The sequence below is a fragment of the Elgaria multicarinata genome, chromosome 1 (genome assembly GCF_023053635.1).
Source record: "Elgaria multicarinata webbii isolate HBS135686 ecotype San Diego chromosome 1, rElgMul1.1.pri, whole genome shotgun sequence".
NCBI classification, from domain to species: domain Eukaryota; kingdom Metazoa; phylum Chordata; class Lepidosauria; order Squamata; family Anguidae; genus Elgaria; species Elgaria multicarinata.
Genome location: NC_086171.1, coordinates 155,520,230 through 155,539,982, shown reverse-complemented (window position 1 = coordinate 155,539,982; position 19,753 = coordinate 155,520,230). Strand labels below are relative to the sequence as shown.

Genomic DNA, 19,753 nt, shown 5'->3' with positions numbered 1-19,753 from the left:
CTCCATGATGGCTTGTCTAGAAGTTAGAACTGAAAGACATGAGAGGTCCAGGAAAATTAGCAGGGTCACATTTTCCCTGTCCTTCTCCTGGCATCACGGCAACCAGTGCTGTTTCAGTGCCAAAGCCAGGCTGGAAAACAGATTGAAATGCATTCAGAAAATGTGTTGACTGGGGGCTCTAACCCTGTTAGGTGTCCTGTTTTTAGGTTCAAGTATGTTCCTGAAACACCCATTTACTTAGTTTTCCAACATGCAAGATTAATCAATAGATTCATAGTTAATAAGCCTACTACTAGTATCAGGTTAGATTAGAACAAGGGTAGGCATCCCAGCACCCTGCAGATATTTGGACTACAATTCCCATAATCCATGCCCATTGGCTAAGCTGACTGGGAGTGATGGGAGTTGCAGTCCAAAACATCTGGAGGGCACTAAGATGACTACTCCTGGACTAGACTGATATTTTGAAGTATGCCTCTTGCAACATTGTAATAGTGATGAATAATAAATTATTTCTTCCAACAGAATGGAAGACAATGATAAGTTACAGAAACAAAGATAAGAAGATTTAAACTGATAATAGCAAGTGTAGCTAATGATAAGATTATCCTTGGAGAACAAGAAAATAGGTTTTAAAATTTCAAAGGTGAGATTGAATCTTGCCCCATTGAATCTTGTCCCAATCAAACAGAGGCAAGCATTATTTCTAGTACCATTACAGAGAGCTGATCTAGGAAGTTTGTCCTTGGAGTATCTACCTAACTTCAGGCTGGACCTTCATCTTTCTTGGCTAAAACACAACTGTGTTTAGAAATAAAGGAGATGATCAAACAACTTGCACTATCAAAAAAGTAAAAATCTAGTTTTACCTTGTCCTATACACATATTTGTTTCCATATATGATCATAGGTTGATCTAAACAATACACTACTTTTTACTTTTTATTTTAGATTACATTTGCCATAGGTGTGAGCTTGGCTGACTTGTAAAAAAAAAATCTTTGCATGAATGAAGTTTCTAAAAGGGTTTTTTTTTTTTTAAAAAAAAGCATTTGCTGGAGATGAATGATCTCTTCCTAACAAAAGTCTGCCGTGTCAACTTATGGTGATCTTCCAGATGCAGGCCTAAACTGTTCCTCTTGCTCATAAAATTGTCAAGCATAAATACCTCAAATTCTTCCAAAACGGCTAATCCATTTGCCCAAGGCAATCTCTATCTAGCCATTATTACTAGATCAAATAATACTAGATCAAAGACTCATTCACCTGTTCACCTGCAGTGTGATATATGCTATCTTTTGTTTGCATGGAAAACAAGAAGAGAACGACTTCCCAGAGCTTCCAAAGTGAAATTTGTTTGTTTAAGCCCAGTGCTTTTCGGAGTCTGAGGCTCCTTCATCAGGGGCAATTTTGTAAAATGCAAACACTGCAAGCAAACTCAGCCAGCTTACTAAAGCGGTGGCTATCGTTCATGCACCATGATGTTTCAGTTTGGCACTTAGAACTTGTTCTCTTCTTGCTTTCCATTCATCCTGGGTGCCTCCCTTGTTTTTGTTTATCCTTTGTCTGCAACTCTGTACTGATTCTGTAGGCCAAACAGATTGTGATCTTACATAGGGAATAAATGGATACAAATCAGGTGTTTAAAATGACATCTTATAAAACTAGGGAATGTCCTGGGACATTCACCAGCTTAAACAAAGAGGGTTCAAAGACTGGTGGAAATAGTTGTTTGTTTGTAAATTTGGCACTACCCTTTGGTGTGAGCAAGAATTATTGATGGCTATCACACTGCAGAAGGAAATTCACATCCTACGAATAGTTACAATTTTGGTTTCAGCTCCTGCAGATAGAACATCACTTAGTATGAGGTGATCTCTTTGACATTCATCTGGGAAATAATGCATATAAATGGTCTATGTGTTCATCTGTGCTCAGCAGTATTCTTAGGCTTCTTGGATATGTTAATCATGCAATTGTTTTTTACATTTTTATTTTAGCCTTACTGTGCACTACTTTCCCCCCTGCTATGTATGTACCTACCACCTCTCAGGTTAACATGTGTCTTATGTAGACTCTAAATTGTAAATGCTCGTCACAATATATTTATTAGCCAAAACTCTGTCATGAAAGTGCAAGGATCATTTTCCTAGCAGGATTTGTAGACTGAAAAGATTTGCTTTTGAAGAATAAGGCCATTATTGGAAGATATCAGAATCTTCTGTGCCAGAAAGAATCATTAAGGGGTATAGCAAATCTCTTGTCTGGAAAATAGCACTTCCAAAAGGGGAAATGGACATTGGTTAATTGGATAGTAGTTTGCATGTGACAAACTAAAAGAGGACAAAAGAGTTGATGTACCCAGGGTGGTGTAGTCACTAAAGTGTCAGACTGGGAGTTGGGAGATCTGGGTTCTAGTCCCCACTCGGCCATGGAAACCCACTGGGTGACTTGGGCCAGTCACAGACTCTCAGCCCAAACCACCTCATAGGGTGGTTGTTGTGAGGATAAAATGGAGAGGAGAAGGATATACACCACCTTGGGTTCCTTGGAGGAAAAAAGGCGGGATATAAATGCTATAATAAATAAATACTTACATTGGATTTATCAGGCAGACATAGGTAGTGTCAGTTGCAGATTTTGGAGGGGGATGCTTGTGCAAGATAGTGTCATGGAGTGGGTCCACCTCCATGACAGTACCCATTTGCTTTCCTTCTTGTGCTGGACCCAATCCACACCATTACCCAGAGGAAGAAAATAAAGTCAAGTGGAGGCTACTGCTCCTTCTCCTTACTCTTTTCACTGTTTACACCCTTGGAGAGAACAGATGACAAGGCAGCAAAAATAAGGAAAAGGCAGAGCAGGGGGCTTGGCAGGTTCCTGAAGACGTTGAGCTATAATGCTAGCCCTGGCTGTAGCTTGGATATTAACAGAGGTACATATATTGGCATTATCACAACATGCAAGAATTGCAAAAGCTTGTACATACAACACTGCTAGAATATCTGAAGAAAGGGCAGCCATAATGATTAAAGGGGTGGAGGGCCTTCCCTGAAATGAAAGTCCAGATGCTTTTAATTTAGATGAGGAACATACTGGAGCTTTATAAGATCATGAATGATGTGGAGAAAGTGGATCAAGGCTTCTTTCTTTCTCTGGTTTAACACTAGAACTCATGGTCACCCAATTTACTGAATGGCAATAGGTTCAGGCCAGATAAAAAGAAAGTTCTTCATACACCGCTCAACTAATTTATGGAGTTCACTGGTACAAGACATGGTGATGTCTCCTGGCTTAGATTACTTGAAAAGGATAAGACAAATTGATGGAGGAGAGATCTACTATTGGCTATTATCCACTTTAGCTAAATGCAACCTTCATGTTCAGAGGCAATATGTCTCTGAATACCAGTTGTTGGGTAGCAGGTCAAGGCTGTTGCCTTCATTCCTTGCTTGTGAGCTTCCTAAGTAGACTCTGTGGGAAACAGAAGGCAGGACTAAATAGATCTTTGTCTGATTCAGCAGTAGTCATCTTACATTCTTAAAGATGGGAGAGTTCATGGGGGACATAAAGCTACCCACCACCCCCATCTCTTCTCTCCCTTGGCAGGTATGTGAATACTCTTCTGAAGCTCATCCCACCTGTGCTGGGACTCCAAGAACAACTACGTCAAGCAGTTCAAAGCAGGGACATGGAGACATCTCATGGGATCTGTCGTATTGCTGTGGCCCTGGGAGAGAATCATTCCCGGTGAGAAGCATGTTGATGGAATCTGGTAACAATGATCTTTAGAAAGGGGAGCTAGCCCTTGAGACCTCTGTACTGCTCACTAGGGAATAGGCTGGGTTTTTTCCCTGTGCGCAACTTGGTTGTCTTTTCTTTTTTTGAATTTTACAATTTTTATTATTTTCTACTGAAAAAGACGAAACAAAACTTCACAAACTTAACGAACAATACAATACAGCTTATAAAAGCACACATACAAAACACATAAGGCCATATTCCATTTAAGGCATTCTTCATGGTAGACATATGGGCTATCTGTTCTTACTAGTTAGTTTCCTAAATACCAAAACTTTATATCATACTTACTTCACTTTAGCCAGCACAGTATTGTGTATTAAGACCACAGATTATATGTGAAATCCACAAACATATAAATCATTTTTTCCAACTCTTGCAAATATTCTATCAGGGGTTTCCAGTCCAATACAAACGAGGTTGTTGATTTTTCTCTTACTAGTGCCGTAAGCTTAGCTATCTCCGCCAGCTCCAAAACCTTCAGCAGCCATTCCTCCGTTGATGGTACTTGTGTATTTTTCCAGTATTGCGTGTAGAGGAGTCTAGCAGCTGTTGTCATGTACAAAAACAGCGTTCCTCCTTTTTCTTTAAGTTAATCGTCCATAAGTCCCAACAAGAATGATTCTGGTTTCATTTGTAGATTTTTCTTTAATATTTTTTTGCATTAACAAGTGGATCAGGGTCCAGAAAGATTTTGCTTTTTTACAGGACCACCATATAAGGTAGAAGGTTCCTTCTTGTTCGTCACATTTCTTACACTAAGCAGTTTATATAAGTCCTCTGTAAGTCAAAGATGCAAAGGTAATCTGGGCACTAATGTACCTCTGCATGGTTGTGGGGACACTATACAGAGCCTCAAACTCCTTCTCCATGTAGAACTCGTAGATGTAAAGGGCAAGAAACCCCCCTGAAAAAAATAGTTCTTCATCCCATAGACTAGAGATGTAGAATGAAGATTGTTATTTCTTTCATTCTTTATTAAAATTATTAAAATTACCTAACTGATGGATATTTATGCTCAGTTTCCAGCATGTGAGCAGAGTCATCATTGTGCATTCTTGACAGTTTGGGTTTTGTTCTATAGGATCCTATGTTTCTGATGCTCTAGCAGTCATTTAATGTACTTTTAATCTGTTCAGTCAATTACAAATGTACTAACTGAGTTTACTTTTAAAAGTTTTTAAATATAATGATAACTTTATGAGCCAACTAAGTTACACATAAAATAACTTTAGGAACAGAAAGGCTACTTTATGTTCCTAAAGCAGCCGTCCACAATCTAATGCCCTTTGGATGTTTCGGACTACAGTGCCCAGCATTCCTGACCATTGGCCATGTTGCTTGGGGCTGATGTGAGTTTAAGTATTGCCTATTTTTTCATTTCCCCCCAAATTTCCATTCCCCCCCTCTAAAAAATGGGGATTATTTTTTTTCCCATGGCCTCAAAATTTCCAGAAATTTTATATCTCTAGCCGTTGGAGATGCTAAATCCACTTGTAACTGGTTAGTTTGCTGGCAAGACTTGCTTCATGAATTACTGGGTCTTTCTCACTATGCTTCCTGTCCCAATTTGCTACAGATGGCTCAGTGCTTCCATTTCCTAGATTATCCTAAGTGTGGGGTATTTGCCATTCCCATGGACCTACCATGGCAAAGCAGATTCCTGATCCTATATGACTGCTATCTCCTACAGAGCCCTCTTGGACCAGGTGGATCACTGGCAGAGCTTTCTGGCACTTGTCAACATGATCATGTTCTGTACTGGGATCCCAGGACACTATCCTGTCAATGAGACCACAAGTTCACTTACGCTCACCTTCTGGTATACATTACAGGTAAGTGTTTTGCCAATTTCCTGAAATGGATTCCCTCATTAGCATCTTCCTAGCTTGGTATGGCTTGTTCCCTGTTGAGGGCCATATGTGTGCTTGCATCAGTTGTTTTGCATATGTAAACACATATCACATATATTATCTCTGCTGAGTATAATGGAATGTTCTGGATCCTTCCATCATGAGCTACAAGGCCAGACTTTGGGGTTAGCTCTGTGCTTAGAAGATTGGAAAATCTTGTGTTCCTCCATGCATAGATTGAAGGCCAGACTGCGTGACTGAGCTCTACTGTCATTATGCTGCTCACCAGGGCCTCTTTCTGTGTTGCAATGTATGGACATAGTATTGAAGGTGTATGCCAACCTGGTTTTGTTCTAGTACAGTGCCTTTTGGCAGTGGAGAAGAAGCCCAGGTGTACTTGAGTTTACCTAGAGTCTAGGTTCTTCAAGGTGCTGAAGGTGTTTGGTTTACAGCTGAAAATCTAGCTTCTCATAGAAGTTGGGGTAGACTGTTGACTTCATCATGGCATCACAAGAACCAAACTATTTAACTGTTGGAGACATTTGCCATCATCCTGTAGAGCCCAGGCTTTCTTTTCCTGCTAGAAGCACCTTAATTATCAATATTCTGTTATGATGAGAGCAAAGTTCCATCCAGTGTTCAGAGTGGGTGGTGGGGTGTCTTTTCCTTTTCCATGGCGATGAGAGTTACTGGAATACCTTTGCCTTATTGGCGAGAGCCTTATAGATAACAGCTGTGTTTGGCAAGGGAAGAAGAGCAACTCTGCTGGAACTTGGAATAGCAGCCGCTCAAAGTACAGTTAGTGCAGATGCTTATTTGGACGTGTCTGTTGTGGTGTATGCTTGCTGCTACACTGAGATACAATGCTAGAAGCTGTACAGTGTGGTCTGACTTGTCCTCCCCACCCCCACCCTTCCTTGGAGCCCAGCAGCCTCGTTAGCATGGCAGATTAGCCTGACACACTCCTGCACTGCGCAAGAGCAAGGCTAGCTGTAGAGCTGCTGCTTCTCTGGGTGCCAGCTTGAAATGGGATGAGGTCATGCATTGTCTCAGTGTGTGACTGGTGCAATACTTGAGTCCACAAGCACATCATGACGAATGAAGGGACCAGAACTAGAGCAGCATCTTATGTTTGCTACTGGAGAGCAGAGCGCCACGCCAAAACACACACTTGTAGTTCCTGCTCTGTCCTTGTCTCCCCAAAATGTTCACCTGAGCATTGATTGCTTTGGGCCAGACAGCATGGATTCACTTGCCAAGAGAGTGTTTTGTGAAGGCTTTCCTTATTGACCTTGCATATCTCCTTCATTGCCTAGTGGAAGTGTGACAGATGGAAACTGAATCCTCCACCCCCAATAGCCAAGCATGAATCGGAGGGTTCAGGGGATGAACTCAATGGCCCAAAGTGCCTTCCAGCCGTCTTATCCATGCCAAACTCTTCAGCAGCATGAGAGTATCCAGCAGCCTCCTCAGAACAGACATTGCTACATTGTATGAACAAATTAGTTCCTCACCTGGTCAGAAGTGTCTGTGGAGGTGGGATAAGGTGGTGGTCACTGAAGCTGGCACACTTTGTCAGTTGCTTTGCTGGCTTGTAATGGGTTCCCTTCTAGCCTAGTTTGTGATGGTAGCTTGAGATGGGATGACACAGCTAAGATAGTGGACTGACAAAGTGGACTGTGGATGTGCACCTCTGTTTTATTGCTCTGATTTAGAGGTGAGGGGAATACTCTGATCAGTGTTGAGAGCCCAGATAAATTCAGTTGCTAACTGGGTGTAAGGGAAATCTGTGACCCTTGTTTTGAAACTGCTGTAGCCTCTTGCCACTGATTTGTACAAGCTGGGCAGGTATTTTGAGCTTGTAATATTGAGAGGGGAGCCCTGAGATGCCCTGGCAGTATAAACTACTCCTCATATCGAGGCAGTAGCTAAATCCTGTCGCTTCTTCCTGTATAATATTGCCAGGATTCGACCATTTTTGTCTGTCTCTTCTGCCAAGACTCTCGTTCACGCACTGGTTATCTCTCGGTTGGACTACTGCAACCTTCTTCTCTCTGGCCTTCCTTCGTCTCACATCAGTCCGCTGGTCTCTGTCCACCACTCTGCCGCTAAGATCATCTTCTTGGCCCGTCGCTCTGACCATGTCACTCCACTTCTGAAATCTCTTCATTGGCTTCCAATTCACGCCAGAATCCAATATAAACTTCTCCTGCTGACCTTCAAAGCTCTTCACGGTCTAGCTCCTGCCTATCTCTCCTCTCTCATCTCACACTATTGCCCCGCTCGTGCTCTCCGCTCCTCTGATGCCATGCTTCTCGCCTGCCCCAGGACCTCCACTTCCCTTACTCGGCTTCGTCCTTTTTCTTCTGCTGCCCCTTACGCCTGGAACGCTCTTCCAGAACACTTGAGAACTACAAACTCAATCACAGCTTTTAAAACTCAGCTAAAAACTTTTCTTTTCCCTATCGCTTTTAAATATTGAGTTTGTTCTAACTCCATACTGTTAGCTTCACCCTACCCGGTGCCTGTTTACACTTCCCTGTGCCTGTTTGCATTCTCCTTCCCTCTTTATTGTTTACTACAACTTTATTAGATTGTAAGCCTATGCGGCAGGGTCTTGCTATTTACTGTGTTATCTGTTCAGCACCATGTACATTGATGGTGCTATATAAATAAATAAAATAATAATAATAATACACTATTTGAGTGAAGTAGCCTGACTTCAAAATGTGATTTCTGGTTTCCTCATTTAGAAAACCCCACAAAAGCGAGAGGTCATTTCTTCTGATCACATTGAAAAGTTGGAGGATTGATTGTGTTACATCAACATGACAGTTGGAGCTCTAGGCTGATTTTTTTTCAACCTCCACCTGAGAAGCAATCTCTTTTTTTTGCAGGATGAAATCCTCTCTTTTGATCCAGAAAAGCAGGCTATGTATCAGCAGGTATATCGGCCTGTCTATTTCCAGCTGGTGGATGTGCTCCTGCACAAGGCTCAGTTTCCTTCTGATGAAGAATACAGCTGCTGGTCCTCTGATGAAAAGGAGCAGTTTCGGATATACCGGTAATGGCCTTTTGCCTGACAGTATCCTGTAATACTGCACACACCTTGTGATCTGCAAAAGGGGAAGCTGACTGTATTACATCAGTAGGTTGCCCTGGGTCGGCTAGGGGATGTATCAGCAATCTCTGTCCAGCTGCTGTTCTGTAGGGTGGGAGTGCTCTGTGACTCTTTTCTCTCTTGCCTCTTAGAGTGGACATCTCGGACACCTTGATGTATGTGTATGAAATGCTTGGAGCAGAGCTGCTGAGCAGCTTATATGACAAGCTGGGTCGCCTCCTGACCAACACAGAGCAGCCATCCTCATGGCAGGTGAGCAGGGAGCTCTACCCTCAGATGGAAACCTTGCACTAATGGAGAGAGGCAGCAAGGAGAGGAGCTGCTGTAGATTTTTGTAGAAATGACTGAAATAGTTGTGGCCAGGACTGGTTAGAAAGCCTTTTGGAAGAGAGGAGTTGGAGTGGAGTGAAGGTGCAGAGAATCCTGGTTAGAGGAAATGTCTGTTAAATCTCAGAGAGGTGTGTGTAGAGGAGCAATTAGATTTCAAAAGGTCTGAAAAGTTGTTAGTACCGGTATTGATTGGGTCTGAAATGTGGTCATGTCATCCTAGTAGCACAATCCTATTTGGTGATTTATAAAACAGACTGGTTTGCATTTGAATCCCAGTTCAACATTTGCTATTTCCTATCCTAAAGTTTGTCACTCTGTTGTTGATGTCTTTTGCAGGCATTTTGGCATAGCTCACATCATTCTGCAGCAGTGCCCAAATTCTGCAAAAATGTCTGATACTGTATTTCTTCAATTCTAAGACGCACTTTTTTCTCATATAAACATCTCTAAAAACGGGGGGTGTCTTAGAATCGTGGGTGTGTTTATTATTTCTTAGGATCAAAGCTTTTTTTCTGTTGGTGGTACTGAAATTAGTGTGCGTCTTACAATTGATGGCGTCTTAGAATTGAAGAAATACGGTAATAGGATTGCAGAATCCACAAATGCATGCTCAGTCAAGTGATGCTAGCAGCTGATCGGCATCAGTCCAAATAGGGGGATCCTTGGACACTGTGCAGCATGGGAGCTAGTCATTGGGCTTGTGTTAACATAAAGGCTTATAAGCCTAAGATATGGGTTCCTGTATGGGGAAAATTGAGGGGGTCTAGTTGTCCCATTCTCTGCAGTGTTAGAGACACCTATCTCTTCAGTTTGGAAAAAGTTGCTTAGATATGCTTGCTGTGCCATTACAGTAGCAATGCTGAGCCAAAGGTCCCTGTATGGCAGCTAATCAGCATGTATCTACTCACCTTGGTGTGTTGTCAGCATGCTGCTGGCACGGTAAACAGTGATGGTCGTCAAGCACTACTGACCGCAGGGGCTCCTCGTTCATCACTGTGACAGCCAAGCAAGAACCCAGCCTGGGCCCTGATTTACAGTCTGTGCACCTGGAAGCCTTAACACAGTAGCAATCATTCCAGTGCTCCAGCATATTGAACATGTAGTCTCAGTAGTCCAGGCCCTAATAGAATGGCCTTTGGTGAGAGAAGGAGTATGAGTGCAGGTGGGTTCTCTATTCCCCCACCTTCCCACTGGCCCTTGATGGTAGTGGCAGCAGGGGGAGATGACTTTGTGTATTATATAGCTAAGCACTATTTAGGATGGTAAGCCGGGGATGTACTAGACAAGGATAGTGCATGTTTCTGGGGAAGGGTTGACTTTGTCCTGTGGAATCAACTCCCTAGATAGGATGCCCCTACAAAAAAGCTTCCTGCTGAAACAATTAGTATCGTATTAATGTAAGGAAATAACAAAATGTGACACATCGTACTTTTCCATGGAAGCTGGCCCTGATCATCTTTTGTCAAAATGGAATCTAGGTTGTTTGAACGTGCTGTACCACATTTTATCTTTGCCCTCATTGCACCGTGGAGTCTGAACCACCATGTAAAATTCAGCACAAGCTGGCTCTATTTTCCCTACATCTGTGTGGGTTATTAGGGTGGGATATTATTGGCAGGCTGTGGACTCAACAGACAAATCTTTCTCCTGCTAGCACACAGAAGCTTTGCTTTACGGGTTCCAATCCATCACAGAGACCATAGATGTAAACTACTCGGACGTGGTGCCTGGCCTCATTGGGCTCATCCCTCACATCAGCATCAGCAATGTGCAGCTTGCAGATACGGTTATGTTCACTATTGGTGAGAAGACTGGGCAAGGGGAAGGGAGGGGATGTTGAAAGGGGAGATTGACTCCAGAGATCCCAAGGCTGTTTAGCACTTGCAATACTAAGGGTGGGCTCTGTTGGTGAAGTAACTGCTGGGCCCCTAGTGCCCTGTAAGTCTGAGTAAGAATGCATGCTTGTGTGTGAGTTGTCGGGCCATACACTGTTGCGGGATGAGGAAGGGGTTCCTGTGCTTTTTATCAGCTGAACTGGTAGTGTTGGGTACAGTAAGCAAAGTAGTCCTGACTGTGCATTCTGTGTCTGCCTAGGGGCTCTCTCGGAGTGGCTAGCTGACCACCCTGTCATGATCAACAACGTCCTACCCCTAGTGCTGCAGGCTCTAGGCAATCCTGAGTTATCGATCTCTAGTGTCTCCACCCTTAAGAAGATCTGCCGTGAATGCAAATATGACTTGCCTCCTTATGCTGCCAACATTGTTGCTGTCTCTCAGGTAACTGAAAGAATGATCTAAGGCAGGGATGGGGAACTTCCAGTCATTGGGTTGGATGCAGTCTTGAGACGCTTTCAGTGTGGCCTGCAGCCTCACTTTGTCAGCCATGCCCCTTCCTCTTCCAAGGTTTCACAGTTTGCAGCCCCTGTACTTTCCCACTACTCCACCCCACCCACCCCACAGTCCCTTTCCTTTCCCTCACTGCTCATCAGATTGGCAGGGAATAGTTAAGCAGTGGAGAAATGGGGTGGGCCTGCTAAAGTATAACTTTCTCTGCAGCCTAGTCCAATCTTACCCACTGCTCAAGTGTTCCCTCATCCCTGTCCTACTGTGGCTTCACCAACCACCTCCTGTCTGTGCTTCCTCATCTGCCAGAAAACTTCTTCACATGTAAAAAGAACAAGGTGCACAGGTTATATGTGTGCGCATGTGGATGGGAGAATGTATGTACATGTGTTTACTGAATGTGGGGAGGGTGTGTGTTCTTTGGCCCTGCTCACCATAGGTTGTGAACTGTTTTGTCAAGAGAGTTAGCTATTGGGAGATATAGAAACATAATAAACCAATACAATTCCTTCCAACCATTTCCCCCAAGGAATTGGTAAGTGGTTGAGTCTAGTTTTGAGCTGTATTTGTAGGAGGGATCCTTCTACAGTGGTCAGAATAGTAATATTTTAAAGAAAGAGAGAAAGGTGTGTGTGTGTGTGTGTGTGTGTGTGTGTGTGTGTGTCAGCGTCAGATTCAATAGGGTAAATGTCTATTTCACGTTGTTCAAGCCTACAAATTTCTGAAGAAAAAAATCAATAAGAATAACTTGAATCTATCACATCAGGGTATATGCTTACTCATCCTGGCAGTTGAGAAAGTGGAGGGCTTTAAGCTATTCCTGCAGTGGGAATTTGGTGAAGATGGGGCTCAGCTCTCTGCTTGCCAGAATGCAGTCTGTGGTATTTCCCTCACACTTGCTGCTGAAAAAGGGAAATTATACTTGTAGGGTGTGTAGAGGAGCAGAACTATGACTCTTGTTTCCGGTGTGATAAAACTCAGGAGCAAATTATATGTAACCAGCTGCCTACAATAAATCCCTGATGGCCCTTTCTCCATTGCAAATCATCCACAGGAGGGACCAGTTCATCACTTGCTGATCCATTACTCCCTGAAACCTATGGGAGGCAAACACGGGGGCCCAAGGGTTCTGGACCCATGTTTGCTTCCCAGATTTGTCAGCTGATGATATGGTTAGGGCATTGTTATAAGTAATCTCTGCTGTAAGGAGAGTATTCACTTTCACTTATCTTTCCCTCTGTAGGATGTGCTAATGAAGCAGATTCACAAGGTAAGATGCATGTTCTCTCTGTGCTGCAGAAGGTGAAAGAGTGTACAGAGGACATAGTTACCTATCAAGCTATTATTTTAACACAGCTGAGCATTACAGCCAATGAGGGGAGAATTAGAGGGATTGATGATATGTGTTATCCAGTTCCCAAAGAGAGAGCTTAGATACAGACAGCCATTATGATTTCCCCCGTTTCCTAAAGTAGCCTGAAAGAGCCTTGCTTGTGTTTGCCTGTGTCTCAGGACTCTGACATTGACTATTCTGGTGATGAGTCCTGGTATTAAAAACAGGTTTCTGGGCTGAGCTTGCACAAAGCACAGATTGGATTTAAGCCTTGGGGTTGACTAAAGGCATGGAGGGAGGATGAACTGCACTTGAAATGTAGTGTAGCAGGTGAATGTGAGACTCTTGTCCATCTTGTTCTCTTCCCTCAGACAAGTCAATGCATGTGGCTGATGCAAGCTCTGGGCTTTTTGCTGTCTGCCCTCCAAGTGGAGGAGATCTTGAAGAACCTACACTCACTTATTACCCCTTACATCCAACAACTGGAGAAGTTGGCTGATGAAACGGTAAGCTACATCACTTGCCTGTGGTGGCTGTGGTGATGCTTGTTGTGTACAAAATGCTGCATCCTTTGTTGCAAGTCATGCCTAGTCCTTGCCGTATCTACCTGGCTTTACATTGTTTCCCTTTTTTCTTCTGATTGCCTTTAAGTTTTTCTCTTACCACCCCCAACACACACACACACACACACACACACTTCAATTCCCCAATCCTCATACTGGATCTAAGAACTGAGTGAGTGAGAGTCTGGTGGGAATGAAATATCAGGCATCAGAGTATGCTTCCTAGTTCTTCTGTGCATTCTTGCTGCCATCCTGGAGTCATCTTCTGTTAATGGCCCATATCTTGTGAAACTACAGTGATGCCTTGTCTTGCAGCCGAACCCCTCCAACAAGCTGGCCATCATCCACATCCTGGGCCTGCTCTCCAACCTCTTTACTACATTGGACATCAGCCACCATGATGATGACCATGAGACCACAGAGGTCAAGAAGCTGCCAGTGCCTCAGGGCCCCAATCCGGTGGGTGTTGCTGTGTATCTGGGTAGGTTAGGTGGCTTCTTGTTTTCCCGCCATGTAATTACCAGCATCTTCTTCTAACTCTTTATAAGGGAGGTATACTAGAGTGGCACTGTGTTTCTATTCCGTTAAACGCCTGAATGCCCTTCTGTAGAACAGCCACCCCAGAAGAGCATGAGCTACCGACATGACTGCTAAATGATCAAAAGAGTGCCTAGAACAACTCTTCAGAGAGAGGTGTAACCTTTCTTGCATTTGCCGTTGTGCAGCTGCTCTCCCTGCTTTTCATCTAGCAATGTGACGCTTTTGTAGGCCAGTCTGGCATAAAGGCTGTAGGACAGGGGTGGGCAACTTGTGGCCCTCCAGATTCTTTAGCCTACAGTCCCATCGTCCCATATTATTGACTATGCTTGTTAGGTTTTATGGGAGCTGTAGGCCAAGATATCTGTAAGGCCCCAAATTGTCTACCCCTGATGTACTACAATTTCTGATCTCTACGGATGGCTGTAATCCCCCCTCTATCCCTGGGTCTGAATTGTTATGATTGCCTTCCACCAGCCAGAACTGGGGTGGAGCAGACAATTTCCGGAATGATCTCCTATGCTTCTTCTACTCCTGTAGGTAGTGGTGGTGCTGCAGCAGGTCTTCCAGCTTATCCAGAAAGTGCTCAGCAAGTGGCTGAATGATGCCCAGGTTGTGGAGGTAATGTTTCTTTCAGGTTAAAAAACAACAACCATCAGGCCATTTTGCCCAGGTGGCTATATTGGTTGACAAGCTGGACTTGTTGCTCTGATTCCTGGCCTTAAAGTACCTGCCAACAACAAGATATTCTGTTTAAAAGCGCATTCCTGAGGAAAAATCCACCTCCATGCAAGAGGCAGAAACCCCAGAGCTTTGCTGGTACTGTTAATACCTCTGGATTTGGGCAGGAATCTGATGTGTTGCTGAGATCCACCCACCCCAGACCATGCTAGTTTGTTCCCTAGCATTGGATTTGGGCTAGTTTCTCCTAACTGGCTGAGAATTGCCAAGCCCCATAGGACCATGCCCCCGTTCTGGGATAACCAATAGGCTTTGTATGCTGAGCCCAGCAGACAGAATTCAAGAGCATTGCCTCAGGTAAGTTATTCAGAGTTGTCATCATTTATACACCAGTGATGCTGTTTGGATTGTATGATACATTTGTGAATGAGAAGTTGTGGAAGTGGCATCTTGATTTACAGCAAGTTAAACTGCTTATATATGCTATCCTATAAAAACAACAACACCTTTCACACATTTGCTAGGAGCAGAATCAATTATGCAAAGATTTTCAAAATATTTGGTCTAAAATCAATCTGATTTGATTTTGATAAGCACAAACTCCATTTAGCAGTAGTGGTAGCCATTTTTGTTATAGGCCTACACATTTTAATCAATTTAAATCTATCCAGTTAATTTAGGCATTTTTATGCAGTTAAAATCTTTCCCATGATAAATCACTGGTTTAATTTTAAACTCCTCCCAGCTGTTCTGTGCAGCAGGGGATGAGAGAGAAGGCAAGCAGACGACCTGCCTGAGGAGGAGACAGAGGAAAGAAACAGGGAGATGTACAAGCCCAGTCATTCTGCAGTTACATTTCCCACCAGTGAACTTCGCTGTGCCCTTTAGAGACATGAAAGCTGCAGTCACTGTCGCCTCCACTGTCCCAAAAAAGCTATCAGAATTTCTTCACTCCACTCAGCCTTTTTTTCTCTTTTACGTTTCTGCCTTCTTACATTTTTGGGAAGGGGATACTGAAATATAGATAGATATAAGATCCTTTGTGAGGCAATTGAGGTCTAAGCCAATGGGTGGAGGGGAGTCAATTAAAAGGGGGAGCTGAACTTCATCCACGTGCACTTAACTGCTGCCTCTGAGTAGCAATTAATGTCATAGTAAATTATGTCCATAGGAAATGCTAGCTTCAAAGATACTCCTGATCATTACGAAATATAAACTTTTAAAAAATTCATAGATGAATTCTTTAACTATGTTTCAAACTGGAGTGGGTGGTGCACAGAATTTGTGACTGGAAAGCAGGAATCATAGGTCAGCACTGAGGGAAGTAAGTATGTTTATCTGGGATGTTAATGGAAGGGATTAGTGTGTCTCACTTGTCAGTTGATCCCCCCATATTTTGTTCAGTCCATTACTATACTAATTTGAGGGTTATAGATTCTCTTTGTAGTCAAATTCCTATTGGGCTGTGGATAAAGGGAGTAATAGAATATTTGGGTAAAGGGAGAAAGGGCAGAAGGATCTGCAGCAGGGGAGTTCAAGGTTCAGTGGAGAGGCACATTACATTCTGACTTAGTGGGGTAGTAAAAATGCTTTATTCATTTGCATGGGGAAACATTGCAAAGTTTTTCTACTATTTTCAATCTCGTCTCGACACTGACTTCTCAACCATCTCCCTAATAAAATGGTGCCTTTATTTTTTCCACAATTTGAATGAAGCTCTTCACATTTTTAAGGAAAGTTAAATCAGACAGGAGCTTGCATATTGGAAGCAGAAATCTGGACCCGCTGTGTAGGTATGAGGATGAGTGTTGGGCAAATAATAAGGGCATGACTCAAAAGGCTCAGAGGTTGGGATATATATAAGCTGCTTGTCCCATAGAGATGGCCACATGCAAGCAGCTGCCTGGGAGAGACCAGCTTGATGTGTAACAATTTTGGAGATAAGGGACCTGATGCCTAACCATAGATTAGCTATTTATAGCTGGTTTGAAGAGTAGCGGGATTCCCTATAACCTTAGATGTTATGAAAACATCATAATTCCAGTTCAAAATATAGGGAATTCTCATCAGAGCTCTGTTCCTGAAAACAAAATAATGTTCTAAAGCAGTGAGAGTTAATCCCTGGAGTTGGGTCCCTAATATTACCCTATGCAAGCCAGTGTGTTCTAGGGTCTAGAGTGTGAGTGACCTTGGGCCAATCTCTCTTTCCCATTCTGATAGAGTGAGAACCACCTGTGCTACCTCAAGCTTCTTTGAGGAAAGGCAGGATGCAAAATAAATAAATAGGTCTTTAGCTAAATAGGTTATCTAGCCACTCTTCCCTTGACGTAGCCCCTCCTGTCCCCACAGTCTGTGTGCTCCATTTTTGAGAAATCGGTGAAGACCCTCCTGGATGACTTTGCACCCATGGTGCCTCAGCTGTGTGAGATGTTGGGCCAGATGTATAGCACCATTCCTCAAGCATCTGCCATTGACCTCACCCGACAGGTAAGTCTCTAAGCACAAGAATTCCTGCCAGATGCGAAGTTCAGAATGCAAGCTGATTGTTGAGCAGTTCTTGCCCACCTAGAAGCCCTGGCTTGCATCTTCTTCCAGTGTAGATATTTCTCAAAAAGGTTATCTCTTTTCCCACTTCAGCCTCCATGCAGACAAAATGTGTATGTGCATGTGGACACAAAACTGAGAAACATTGCGGAGTCATTGAAGTAGCTAGTCTCTGTCTCCTTTGCTGTGTTAGCAGTAAAGGTATTACCTATTTATTAATGAAAACATTTATATTCCACCCTATATCACAAGGATCTCAGGGCAGTGAGGTATTACTGCTGATAGTGGGTAGCTGTGGCAGCTAGTTAACCTGAGCACCAGTGACTTACCCAGTGCGATAGGGGATGTGGGATAGGATGGGGTATACCAGGTTGTTCTGGCTTCAATTTCCCTTGTTTCTTATATCCCCAGCTGGTTCACATCTTTGCCCATGAGCCTGCCCACTTCCCACCCATCAAGGCGCTCTTTCTGCTCGTCACATCAGTTACGCTAACACTTTTCCAGCAAGGTACGTGTGCTTTGGCACCCTCACTTTTGTGGGGCTGCCACATTGGGAACAGCTCTTCCTGGTCTCGTCTGTTTGGATTGGCCTGTAGGGTGTATGTGCAGGTAGGCGGAAGCCCCTCCTTCAAATCACGGTAATTCTTGTTCAACTCCAGAAGCTTTCATTTTGTACAAATTATGGTAATGGCTAATGAGAACCTCTTACTGGCATGCTCCTCCCTATGTATTGGTGGCTGAGTGGGCAGTAGTGCAGTCTGGTCTCCCATCACCTCTAGCCTTTCAAGGCTGAAACTACCCTTCCCCTATCAGACTCTGTTTAGATCCCTGAAGGAAGGTGGAGTGAGTCGTCTCCTTCACTTATTGCTTGACTTTGAGCAGGGTTTGGGAATCACTCGGGAGTGAGTTGCTACATCTTTCAACTTAATCCCCTGCCCCTGTGTTTGCTGTGGAGTCATCCATATCCATCAGTCTTTTCCTGTGGCCCAAATATAATATTTGTCCTTCAGGCTTCGCATCCCATCTCCCCTGTTCTTCTGCTGAGATGATTCCTCTTACAGCTCCGCTGAGTTCCTAGCAAGTGTTTGGGCTTGCCTTTGCTTCCATGGGACTGCCATACTGACATGTTAGCCCCAGCTGAGGTGACAAGCTTGAAGTCTGTGCAGTTCCAGTCAACTCAGTAAGCCATACTAGGGTGTCTGCTCCACCTCTAGGAGCTTGTTTCAAATTAGAACTTCTGGGGAGCGGCCATTGCTTGGAGTGTTGCCCTGTTACTGCCTGATTGTGTCAGGCAGAGCTACAATATCAAAGAGATCCTCACAGTGCTTGATACAATCAAGGGAAGTTATGGATACGAGCAACCCTGCCGGCCTTCCCCTAGAGCAAACGCCTCAGAGTTGTGTTCTTCCCAACCAGGCAAGCATCTGGACTTCAGTAAAAGAGAAGTATCGTGTTCTGACTGCCCACCGGGAGCTCTAGTGGGTTTCTAGGACTTTATGCCGAGTCCATGTCAATACTGGATTTGCCTTTTGACTCTGGAGTTGCCTTTCAGGACCAAGCATTTTATGATAACCTGCCGCCAGTGCAAATGTGCTCGCTGTCCACATGAAGCTGGTATCCAGTTAGCTCCTGCTTCTCCTCTCCTTCCCTGCTAGGGTGCAATGAGCTCCCCCTTCCTCTCCTTGGTGCTTGGCAGGGGACTCTGGGCAACAGGCCTATTCCTTTGCACTTTCTTTCTGTTCTTGGGTTTCCAAGCTCCATGATTTTTGTATGTTTTGTTTCTTTAACTTGCTTCAAGCTGCTCATGTGCCTGCCCTCTTCAACTCCCCCCACCCCTTGCACCCTTCCTTCCCTTACTCCTGTTTTCACTTGTAAATTCTTTCTGTATCACATAACTATATGATGTTGAGTTGCTGTTTGTATGATTTTTCTCTTCAGTTACATCTTTATTATATTTTTAGGGCCCAGGGATCATCCTGATATTGTTGATTCATTTATGCAACTCCTGGCACAGGTGTGTTTTAGTTTCTTATTCATTCACTTTCTGTTCTCTCTCTTTCTCTTTTTTAATTCAATTTAAACCTATTTTTAGCTTTCTGTTGACAACGTTTTTTCCTTTTAGTTGAATATCGAGTTTCTCCATCTGTTTCCGTGGAAGTTGAAAACAAAACATTCTCCTTTTTCATAGGTGTGAGTTTGCCCCTTTCTCTCCCCAAGGGGCAGTACCTAGTGATGCAACAAGGCTTGTAGGTTGGTTTGTCTTCAGGTCATGTGCTGTGACCTGCAGAAGGGGACTGCTGCAAAATAACAAATGCAGTTCATAAGCTATAGCAGTAGCTTTCCTCTGTGTGTGTGTGTCTGCAATGATTCCAAGTTTCTGACCAATGCAGACATATTGTTGCGTAGGAGTGTTGTTATATTCAAAAACTTGGTGAGCTACATCAACAGACCTGGGGTTGGGGCAGCTGATCTAATGGGTATAAAGCAAAGCAAGGATAGCAGATGAGCCTTGACTTGTCTACCTGTTTGATTTCAAAATCCTCTTGCGCTCCATCCCTCAGTACTCCTCCCAAGGCTTTGTAGGTCTGGTTTCTTTCAGGCTGAGAACTTTTCATGTAGCTGTGTCTCTCATATAAATGACATCATGGG

General features: G+C 43.6%; 1 protein-coding gene across 2 annotated transcripts in view; it reads left to right on the top strand.

The window, feature by feature from the left end:
- Positions 1–19,753, top strand: part of IPO13 (importin 13) — a 51,543-nt gene that overhangs the window by 24,029 nt on the left and 7,761 nt on the right. For both annotated transcript variants that reach the window (XM_063139990.1, XM_063139998.1), the window contains exons 3-15: positions 3,609–3,749; positions 5,494–5,635; positions 8,551–8,717; positions 8,906–9,026; positions 10,759–10,906; positions 11,199–11,380; positions 12,690–12,716; positions 13,151–13,285; positions 13,658–13,801; positions 14,420–14,500; positions 16,910–17,047; positions 17,516–17,612; positions 19,066–19,118. In XM_063139990.1, the coding sequence (XP_062996060.1) occupies positions 3,609–3,749; positions 5,494–5,635; positions 8,551–8,717; positions 8,906–9,026; positions 10,759–10,906; positions 11,199–11,380; positions 12,690–12,716; positions 13,151–13,285; positions 13,658–13,801; positions 14,420–14,500; positions 16,910–17,047; positions 17,516–17,612; positions 19,066–19,118 (1,576 nt within the window). The remainder of the gene's footprint in view (positions 1–3,608; positions 3,750–5,493; positions 5,636–8,550; positions 8,718–8,905; positions 9,027–10,758; positions 10,907–11,198; positions 11,381–12,689; positions 12,717–13,150; positions 13,286–13,657; positions 13,802–14,419; positions 14,501–16,909; positions 17,048–17,515; positions 17,613–19,065; positions 19,119–19,753) is intronic.